The 11,596-nt window shown below is 36.9% G+C and overlaps 1 protein-coding gene across 1 annotated transcript in view; it reads left to right on the forward strand.

Moving 5' to 3' along the window:
* Positions 1 to 691, forward strand: part of LOC149885720 (uncharacterized) — a 1,939-nt gene extending 1,248 nt beyond the window's left edge. Inside the window, exon 4 of the mRNA XM_090093706.1 lies at positions 420 to 691. Coding sequence (XP_089949832.1) covers positions 420 to 586 — 167 coding nt within the window. The 3' untranslated portion in view covers positions 587 to 691. The remainder of the gene's footprint in view (positions 1 to 419) is intronic.
* The last annotated feature ends 10,905 nt before the right edge of the window (positions 692 to 11,596 follow it).

Here is an 11,596-nt window from a genome sequence, read left to right on the forward strand (position 1 = left end):
TTGTATTTACAAAAATATGTTTACAACACTAAGAAAGAATACAATATGTTAGTACTTATGACAATTACCAGTGTTGTCATTAGTTGTGAATTTGTAAGATATTATGTTCTCCCTTGGTGACTTGAACTTATTAATGCCATATTTTATTGTTAACTAGAGACATTAATTGCCAATGTAAACCATGATTTATTAGTATTCAACTGTATGATTCTTAAAGAGCATATAGAAGTTTGTCTTGAACCGATAAGCTAATTGCTCTCGGTTATCATATGCACATATTTTTAAAACTGCTAACCAGTTAATGTAATTCTTAATTTGCAAAGTATATGTATAAGAGCTTAAAAATAACTTAAAAATAATTTATATTTAAACAAAAAATAAATTGAGTTTTTAAATTTATTTTCATTTTATTCTTTTAGCAACAGTAAGAATTCAGTATCTTAATTCCAAGGATAAAGATATTTACCCGATCGTTTCAAGATGGTTTCAGGGCGCAATTGATCAAGGAGATGGGCGAATAAATAGACAGATGAAAAGCAACTTTATAAAAAATCAGTTGCAGTTAATCAATGAAAAGAATATTTAGTTATTATTTTATTTTGCAAATTTATAAAAGCTTATTTATCTTGATTTTATATATAATTCTAATTTTTCTTAATTATTATTGATAATTATCTAATAAATCGCCACGTTTTTAAATACTAGCGTTTTAAAATATTGTTTTTAATTAAAGCTGCCAATATTAATTTCAAACCTTTAATAATATTAACTACAATAATAGAATATTTTTAGTTCTTTATTTGTAAATATTTTTCTTTAATGGTCTGGAAATAAAAGTGTAATGAAAAAAAATTTTTTTTTTTTTTTTGTATTCAACTAAGTTATCTATAAATAATACAATATTTTGTGTGGACAATAGTACTGTTTGGTAAAATCTGATATACAAACAGTCACTATTAGAAAATTAAATATTAAAAAGCAAAGCTATACTTTGTTATTAAGCAATATTCAAAACATGATTTATAACTTTTGCACTTTCAATTTAAGCGCAAAAGTGAATTTAAAAAATCGCGAAAAAAAATCATATAGTTGGGCCGGTAATGGTACCAACTGTTAGCCAACTGTTTTATTACTGTTGGGCCGTTAATGGCAAACAATTGTTTAAAAACAGTTGGCTAAGTGTTGGTAAAAGCGTTACGTTTTTTTCACGGTACCAACTAAATAGCCGACTGTTGGCCCAACTGTAGCTAATAGTTGGTTATTAGGATCGGGCCAACTACTTACCAACTGTTCGATGTTTACTGGGTATCTTCAGTATAGTATAGCCTAAACGAGTATTCGCGCGTGATGGCTGCAATCAGGAAACTCATAGCAGCCGCGAATGTTTCTGAGAAGTTTGCAGGGGAATTGTTAAGGATGATCTGCTTGCTAGTTCCTCACTACATACCTAGGCCTATGGTTGGTGAGAGTAAACCTAACGCGGTCCACTAAGCAAGTTTGCTATACCTGCCACATCACAGGGTGGGTCGACGCACGTATAAATATGCTCTGCTAGTTGTCTTATTGACCTGCCAAACGCTCCGTCCGTGAAGAGCTATACATAGTTCTAGATGGGACCAAGTTACCACCGGATAAAATCATTTGACGCATAACAGGTGGCCGTAGAAATGGGTTATGATCCGGTTCGACTCTATCCATCTTTTTGTGCCGTTTGAGTTAGGAGAGGTCTTCACTTGCTCGTAGACGCCAATCTGGTGCCGAATTCACCCGGTTGTGACTTGCGTGTATCTCATCCCTTTTTGGTCTTCTAGGCACTGTTTATAGGCCTCGTGCTGCAATTTCTTGGCAACCGTAGTCCAACTAATCTCTTTAAGTTTTCTATAATTTTCCATTCCGATTTTACCATCATAGAGATTCGAATACATCTTACGTCTCAGCCCGACGAACTCAAGGATGAGGCGGCCGTAACACTTGTTATTGAACTTGCCCAAAACCTTCATTTTTTTTCTCGTCGGAGCATGGATGCTTTTCCAGGTACTCACTATAGTCATACAGATTGGATTTCTCCCACATATCTTTATAGAGATCATTAGTCTTAATCTCGAATATCAAGCTATCAGTATCTTTGTACAGAAGCTGTGCCTTTAGACCATACTTGGCCTTGATCTTACCATACCAGAAATCATAAATCAAGCGTTTAGACAACTCAAATACAGCTTGCCCAACTTATATTGGCCTGTTTAACATCAGCCTTGTTTTAGTGCTGTTGACGGCCATCAGGTCATCATGAAATACCCTGTAACAAGTATGCAGGGTCGGCGACAAGCTTTCGCAAAAGGTCCGTCTGTCTCATTCGAACAAGATTGACGCGTATCCTCTTTTGCAGGTTTTCCATCGTGTTGTCTAAGACTCTGTTATTCATCAGTTTTAAGACTTTTATTTAAAATTTGCAGGTGGATTTTTTCCTCAGTTCAGAATACATATGTATGTAGGGTCCCATCTATGGTTCTTGCGTGAATTTTACGGCCCTATGGATTCTTGTCACCACCATCCCAAGCAATTGGTAGAGCTTAAGGTTGCGATAGTGTACGATATACCGCCTCTTACGCTGAAGCTTAGGGACAATGTGCGGACACCCCTTGTATCCGCACTAAATCTTCTAAAGCTGATTTTTCTGATAATAACTGAGCCAATCTTTGGGAATTCTTAGGGCCTCGGGGGCCAATGGATACTCATCATCTATATTGTGTAGCTTTTCTGGACATAGCCTTCTTGAGCACCCAGAGGACATAGCCTTCTTGAGCATTATCAGGCGTTCCTAGAACAATGACCAACTTCGGCTGGGTCCACTTGAACCCGCCAACAAACAGTCATCAAACCGGTCAAAGCTGTCGATGTGCTCATAAGGATAGACACCCTTGTGCCTCAGCAATTCTAGCTCGGCTCCTGAATGACCTTCAGTTGTGATCTCAAATCTTCCGGCTTGAGATTATCAGATAGTTCTTGAAGCGAGAAATTTAAAAACTGTTGTGAGTCAATAAAGTACAGCTTCCCGACTGAGAAGGTCATTTACTTTTCTATATAGTTGGTGATGCAAGTAATTTCTTGATTTTCCATGTCTTTTTCTAGTGCTTGCATGATGAAATGGCCATCATATCCCCTCAGGTTATGGAAGACAACTGGGAGCTTCGTGTTCTTTTATTCGCTCTCATACTTTTTGGAGCTACATTGGAAATGAGCGGCTCCACTATACCTCCCACTCGTGTAGCGGTGGTGGGAAACCTTGTTACCATCCAGGGTATTTTTGCAGAGGAAAAAGCCTACCTCTACCGTTAGAAGTATTGATCTCGCGAGCTCATTGTTCTAACCTTACTTCGGAATAATTCAATGATCTCGCAAGCTCAGCTTTGAGGCTAGCCAAAAAGTTCTCCACCACGCCCTCACCACGGTATAAGAAGGGACCCTTAATTTCCCCATCACTGGCAATCATTAAATGGTAGTAGCTACATGAAACCTGTTTCAATAAAAGACGGGTCGAACTCTTTTCTGGTCCGGCTGGGGCACCTTCTACGGGTATGTCAGCATATATGACAAAGGGTACGCGTATACCTGGATCATCCTCATCTACAATCAGTAAGACATTGATAGCAAAGCCTTTCTGATTGTTTAGGTAGATTATGTACAACTCCTTTCTCCCATACGAAGACACTCACCAAAAGCTCCATGGTCAGACGATCAAATTTTCTGACGTCCGTAGCCTTCACTGAGAATTCGATTCCCGTTAAGTTTAGCTCGTCTAGATGTTGTCGGTACATAATTATTTGGTCAGCGTTGTGTGTAGCCGGATATTTCGCAGATAGGATGGCTAACTCGAAACATCCATTTGTCCTATTCTTCACGTTGATGATAGAGCGTTTGGGGATATAAGGAGCTGTCTTTACGTAGCAAGAGCCGTGAATGCGTGATACCCGACAGTGCTTATTTCCAGCAACTCACAGTGGATGAGTCTCCAGCCAGATCCCTCATTCACAAACTCTTCAAGCCGTTTTATGATCATTTCCCTAGATCTCTCTGCCTTATCATCATCATAGACACCGTTTACAGTAAGGCAATGGTTGGGCTGTAGGCTCTGTGATTTTTTGAGGTATGAGAGACTTGGCGATCTTCTCAAACTCATCGACAGTTATTACTGTTTTTTAAGACCAGCCTAGCGTAGCCAAGCTAAAACTAAGGTTTTGCATCTACTATCTCAGAGGGCTGGACCTACCTCAGATGGTCAAAAAACCAAGGGCTCTCTACTGAGCTAGGGCTACGTCAGAGGCTAACCCCTTAAGTTTGAGCCCAATCTTTTATCAAAATAATTTAAACCAAGTTTAATGGTTGGTTTTAAAGTGTTGTTATTGTATCCAATTTTAATGTTGTCTGGAGAGTAACTGGTTTTATTTGTAGCAACATAACTCCCACTTTGAGTCGCGTAACTTGTTATCGTGCTTGAAACAGGCTTTTGCAAATACTTATTGATATTTTTAATGTCGTAACTCGCATCTGGAATGACAATGTTTTCCCAATTTGCTCCATTGTTCATGCTGTATCTGAAAGAATTGTTTTTGCTGTTAATATTTGGAATGCTGTTGTACGTCTCAAGACCGAGAAAAGCCATCTCATAACTTTTCCCTTTCTCAAAAACGATTTTATCTAGAAAATATGTTGTTAACACGTTTGAATTTCCATCCACATCGATTATAATCCCTGACATTTTTTATATTAAGCCTCATTTTTTTAAATTGTATTTTTTGGAAAATAAAAATCGTCAAATCCGCTTCGGTATTTCCCACAATCCTTTTTGGATGATTAATCAATCACCGCAAATCCGTGAGGTTCAGACTAGCAATGCTTGTAAAAATTTTTAAATTCTTCTTTTTTCATGTCTACAGCGACATGATCTCGATAAATATGGTCCACGTTCTTAGAATCCTGCGGAAACAAGCAAATAAAATTTGTGTTTTCTCTGATGGTTTGTCTGGGGAGCATGAAATAATTTTTAGCTAAGAAAAAGCAGTCGAAGTTGGAGTGCCTTCCTCTGATAAGGAGTGTCTTCCTCTGACGTTGGAGTGTCTTCCTATGAATTGCAATACGTCAAAAATCATCAGATTGTTCTTTGATGGGTCAAGATCTTCAGGTTCAGGCACGTCGTTAGCTGTTTCAAAAAACTTGCATTCCATATCTGTTTCGTCATCATAACTTTTTGAAATGTCCTCAATTAAACATTTAGGATTTAAATTCAATTTGTCGATTTCCCCTTCTACCTTGAACAAATCAAGAATAATTTCTTTTACCAATTTCTTCTCGAACGAACTTTTCAGTATTTTATATTCTTGCTGGAAAAGGGACTTTCCAAACACCTGCAAGTTGTTGTAATCAAGCCATCCGGGTCTCAGCAGCAAATTCAACAGTAAAGTCGTTTTTCCACAACCAGACTTTTCAACAATGATTCCACGTATACTTTTCGGGAAAAGCTTGTTGTTCCTTTTGCTCTTTCCAATATTCCACGACAAATTGGTAATTACCATTTTTATCTTAAAAAAAATTTTCTATATATAAAAAATGTACTGCATTAAATGCAAAAGAAAAACAGAGACGATTCATTTGAGGAACGAAGTTTCCAGAAACAACAGAAACTTGCTCAAAGGAACTTGTGATGTTTGCGGAACGAGCAAAAACATATTTGTTTCATCGCAAAAAGGGGGAGACTTGGTCGAGTCGCTTAACAAGCTGTCAAGCAAAATCAAACTTCCTTGGGTTAAATTCCCAGAAGAAATGCACATTCCTGGAATGAACTTTGCAGAACCGGGCCCAAACCTGGATAAAAGACTCAAATTCACCGACATGTACCTGGAATGGAGCAAGCCTGTCAACAGGGTGGATAATGCTACATATCATAACGATCTCGCTTCAAAATTTGGTAGATTAAATGACGCTTGAAGAAATGAATTCCATACCCAACCCCACGCAAAAAGAAATAAACGTAAAAAAGCTCATCACTCCCATCATCAACGCCAAAGCCAAATTTGGTCTGGGTGTCGTGAAAAAAAAAAATGCCCGCGAGTGATCTGAAATGGACGGATCAGCTTGCAGAGGAGCTTCACAAACCAGTGATTCATCATTTCAAAATAAGAAAAGTGATTGTGAATGACATCGACAAATACGGGCTGCAGACTTTGTCGACATGCAATCGTTTTCAAAATTCAAGAACGGAGTAAAATACCTGCTCATGGTGATTGATGTGTTTTCTAAGTATGGTTGGATCGCACCCTTAAAACGCAAAACGGGTCTTGCAGTGGCTGACGCTTCAAGTAAAATATTTGAAGAAAGAAGGTGCTCTAAAATGTGGGTGGATAAAGGAAAAGAATTTTACAACAAGCATGTGAAAGCGCTTGGAGTGCAACTACACTCCACTGAAAATGAAGAAAAAGTTTCGTTGTGGAACGATGGAACAGAACGATGAAAGAAAAAATGTTTAAATACTTTTCAGCAAACAACAACAAAAAATACATTGACGTTTTAGATAAAATGGTGAGCAGTTACAACAATACAAAACACTCTTCCATTAAAATGACTCCAGTTGAAGCCAGCGATTAAAAGAACAAGAATAAGGTCTGGATAAGCCTGTATGGAAAGGTGCAAGCTGAAAACAAGTTACAAAATTGTCCATAGGCGACAAAGTGAGGATCACTAAAAAGAAGTCCAATTTTGAAAAAGGATACACGCCGAGATGGACTGAGAAGGTTTTCACGGTGTCAAAAATTCAGTACACGGATCCACCAACATATAAAATTACTGACGCAAGCGGTGAAGAAATTCTAGGCACTTTTTATGAACGGGAAATGAAAAAGACCCATGAAGAAATATTTAGAATTGAAAACAAAAGAGAAAATAATTGGTAAAATGGCTCGGATATCCAAACTCATTCAACTCGTGGGTAGATAATAAAAAATTGATCCGTTTGCAAAAATGATCTAAAAATTTTTTTTTAATATATTAAACATGCATGCTCCTAACAAGTTGTATAAAAATATCGCCTCAGCAGAAGTTCACAGGTTGATTTTGCAATTGAGTCATTCGGAAGAGAGGATTAAAGAGTTGGAGCTAAGAAGACCGAGCAACATTATTGTGACCGAAAAAAAGTTAGATCATCCCACCTACTACAACGTCAACGGACAGCACAAGATTTTTGGCTCAGAAAGACATTAGATTTGTTGCTCTCTCGCACACGACAAAATCGTTGTCAGTCGGACTGAATTTAGACAAAGTTATTGCAGTCGTCACTTTGATGAACAAAATTAGCAATCAATTGAATTAAAGAAAAAACAATGTTATTTCAGAGTCTGTATATGAAGCCATCATGGATGTTCACAATAACAGTTATCAGGACGTCATCATTAAAAAAGGTGAAAAACTTTGTAAAATTAATCACTTTGATTTGAATTAAAATATTTATTTAATTAAAAAAATGGAGACATTAAAAAACACGGATAAAATATACCTCAGTCTTCCGAATTTATCAGGGCCCAAAGAACCAATGGCTCCAGCGGATGAAGGTCATAATTACCGCCTTCAGAAGATCAACGAGATATAAAAAGAGATTGAGGATGAAAAGATAAAGAGATAGACGCTCAGCAAAAAGTACCATCGCGCTTTCAGAATCATCTCGAATGCGGACAACTCGATGCAGGTCTTGTGCATCGCTATTGGGACTGCTGGAATTGGACTTTAAAACATAATTATCGCCAATCCAGCGGTGATTGCGTGCGAGGGTGTTGCTATTGGAGTAGGGTTTTTGTCGGTTGTCGGAGGCCAAGTGAACAAAAAACTCGCAATAAAGCCGAAAAGCACGAGAAGGTGAAAGTTTTTGCAAAGTCTAAGTTAAACACCATAAGCAACCTTATTTCAAAAGCTTTAATGAATGGAAAAATAAGCGACAGCGAGTACGAGCTGATTTTGAGCGAGCTTCAAAAGTTTAAATCCTTGATGGATGAAATAAGGACAAAAACATAAAGCAACATTGATGAAATCACAAAAGAGTCTTTGATCAATAAAGGAAGAGAGGACGCGATCAAAGCATTTAACAACATGTTTAAAAAAAACTAATTTTTCACTCAACATAAACGTAAAAACTTATGTTTTTTTTCCACGTATTATAAAAAATGTCTTTTTTTTAAAATACAACACCCAAACAAGAGGGATGAGATTGTGAGAGATGTGATTGATAGCAGAAAGAGAATTTATCAGGAAAGTCTCAATGAGAATATTTCAGAGTTGAATTTTCAGGCTGATTTGAGCAGGCTTTACAAGCCTCTCATCGAAAGCAATGAAAAGATGATTAAGAGCATGAAGGTTGAAAATCTATCAGTGCATAAAATAAATCCGCACGAATCAAGTGATTGCAGGAATAGGGTGATATTTCGTCCCATTACTTGAGCATGTACAGCAAGGAGATTTCCGATCGAAAAACCAAAAGAAATTTTGAAATGAAGAAAAATGGAGATAAAATGTATATTGGAAAAATGGAGATGGAAGTGGATGGAAATGATTTCATTGTTCGTGGGGAAAGGTATGAAGGAATAAATGGTCTTAGGGAGCTTGTGACAAAATTTACTCCTCCAGAAAAATGGAGTAACGCTTCTGATGAAGATTTGCAAAATTACTCAGAAATTCTGATGGAGAGTGATGCTATAAGATCTGATTCAAATCTAAACAAGCCGAAAGCCTCAAGGAGAAAAAAATTTCAACTAATAATTGCACCCATTTGGGAGAAAATGGTGCGTCCTGAAAAGGGAAAAAAAGGTCGTGGAGTGATTGTACTTCCGAGCGACCCGAACGCCCTTGTGAAGAGGGTCGACTTGAGCATCACTGCATGTCATGCTGGAAATACAGGGTCGAGAAATTAGGCTTTAGCCATTTGCGATGAACTGCTGAAGCAAGGAGAGATAAATAAAGACCAATATAAATCGATTTAAAGATTCATCGATATGTAATATTTTCTCATTTAAAAAAATTAAATGTTAATCATAAAAAATTGAAGATATGTTAAAAAGCACATCGTTGGAGGAGGTGGAATTGTGGACACGATTAAAAATATTTTAAGAAGAGCGGTAGCTTCAAGCATGTCAAAAGCAACAGCGAATTTGCTTAAAAATGCAGCAAAAAGCGAAATTGGAAGAGAGGCGATCATGGTTGCCAAGTCTGCTGGTAAAGAGTTAACCTTTTCCGCCATCTCCACCGCCAAAAATGTCGCAATTGATAAAGGAAAGAAGGTGATTGAGAAAGTGTATACCAAAACTGGAACAGTGACGCCGTACATTTTAGCTGAGACAGTGAAGCTAGATCATCTGATAAATAATTGTGCTGAGAGCTCGATTAACGATTTGCATAAAGAAATGTTTGGTTCATCCATAATCAGAAAGAAAATGGCAAAAAAGAATGCAACCAGAATTCAAGATCTCGTCAGAATGTGAAGCGGGCTTTTAATCGGGTAAAAAACGAATCAAAAAAATTTGATTTTCATGTAAAAAAATGATAAACACCGACAGATTAAGAGTTACCAAAAATCCAGAATTCAACATTGGGATTGAAAAAATTGATTTTTTTGAGTACCTTCCCACAAATCTCGATTTAAATTCTTCAGGCACGATCACTTTTGAGATTAACTGTTAATCAATTCAAACAGTACCATCAGAGACTTACATCCTCATCGAAGGAGTATTAAAAAAGAATGATGGATCTGTTTACGAGACCATAGACAAAATTGCATTTGTGAGCAATGCTATGATGTATTTGTTCAGCAATGTCACTTATGACTTATCAGGAGAGCAAGTGGAGAAAGTTATTTATCCAGGTCAAGCAGCAACCATGCTTGGAATGATGAAATATCCTTATGGATTTCAGTTTGCAGATGGATTAAAACAGATGTGGTATATGGATTTGTCAAATATTGTTGGAAATGCAGGATGCATCGTCAGACGAGATCACTTCTTTGCAGACACCACATCCATTGGAGCTTTCTCATTTAGAATACCATTGAAACACTTTTTTTGGATTTTGAGAAACATATGACAAAGTTGTTTATGGATTCAGACATACAATTAACTTTACAAAGAAAGAAGATGATGATGCTATTTACAGAGCTGAGATCGTTAGTGCAGGAATGACTGACCTTAAAAAATTCAGACTTTATATGCCAAGACTTGAATAGGATATTTTGAGAAAGAACGATTTGATGAATTTAATGGCTAAAAAGATACCCATTCAAGTGGCTTATAAGTCAAACAGATACGAAGGCAGATTGTTACATCTGGTTGCACAGAATTCACCTGGTCGCTTGGAAGAATCACAGACAAAAGCGTTCCAAGATTTGTCATACTTGGACTTCAGCAAAACAGGGTGAGGTCTTTGAGTACATGTCTCTTTTCAAAGCAATGGGAGAGACGGGACATGGATGGAGATACTTGGAGCGTCGAGATGGAAAGGTGGAAAATGGATTCAAGATTGAATTATTTAATTCTGAAAAACTTGAAAACCGCAAAAACAGCGAAAATTAAAAGAATTTTTTAAGTTGAAATTTTAAAAAAATTGAATTGACTTAAATAAAACCATGTCAATTAAAAAAAGATGGAGAATGAACTAATTGTGTCTGATGAATCAAGCAATAGATATATGATTGCAGTCAATGATTTTGGCGAGGATCTTTCTCCTGATGAGGAGAATGAGGAAGTGCAGGAAGATGTTGAGGAAGAGTAGGAAGATGATTTGGAAGATGAGTGGGACGATTTTTCAGAAGAAGATTTGGGAGATGATGAGAGTGATGATTCAGGATATGAGTCAGAAGATTTTGAAGAAAGATTGAGGGAATTGAGAGAAGAAAGATTTAGAGAAGAAGAAAATGAGAATGAAGAAGAGTTGATAAAGTTATTGAGGAGATTGAGGAGATTTAGAGAAGAAAGATCGAGGGAATTGAGAGAAGAAGAGGTGAATGCAGAAGATATGGAAGAAAGATTTAGGGTACTGAGATTTAGGAGATCGAGGGAATTGAGAGAAGAAGAGTCGGACGAGGATGATGAGCCTAGACCAACACGTCATATCCTTGACGAGCCTGTTCCAGATTCGTCTCCTGTGTTGACCCTTGGACTGTTTTCAAGATTTGTAACAGCCGCAAGAAATTGGCTCGAAGAAGATTGTAAGTGGGGATTTCAGCGTAAACATGATCCAGAGTATGATATATATGATTATATATGATGACTGCTTAGACTTCAAGGATCTTAATTTTTTTAAATTTTATAACATGACAAATTGACTTAAATAAAATCTTGGCATATTAAAAATGGAAAACAAAACAGTGAAAGAATTGCGAGAAATCGCCAAAGACCGAAAAGAGAAAAATGACTTAACCCTTTAACAGTCCGCGCGTTTTCTTAAAAACGGTTGCTTTAAGTTTTGCGTTTTTTTTTGAAGTGGTCTCTAAATGTCTCGGCTTTTTAAACACTTCGTTTTTTTACTTTTAAATTTAAAAAAAGTTTTTACTATTTTAACATTATTAAAC

The sequence above is a fragment of the Hydra viridissima genome, unplaced genomic scaffold, assembly GCF_058129835.1.
Source record: "Hydra viridissima isolate aposymbiotic clone 2 unplaced genomic scaffold, HvirCarnegie_v1 scaffold_7, whole genome shotgun sequence".
In the NCBI taxonomy this organism is placed as follows: Eukaryota; Metazoa; Cnidaria; class Hydrozoa; order Anthoathecata; family Hydridae; genus Hydra; species Hydra viridissima.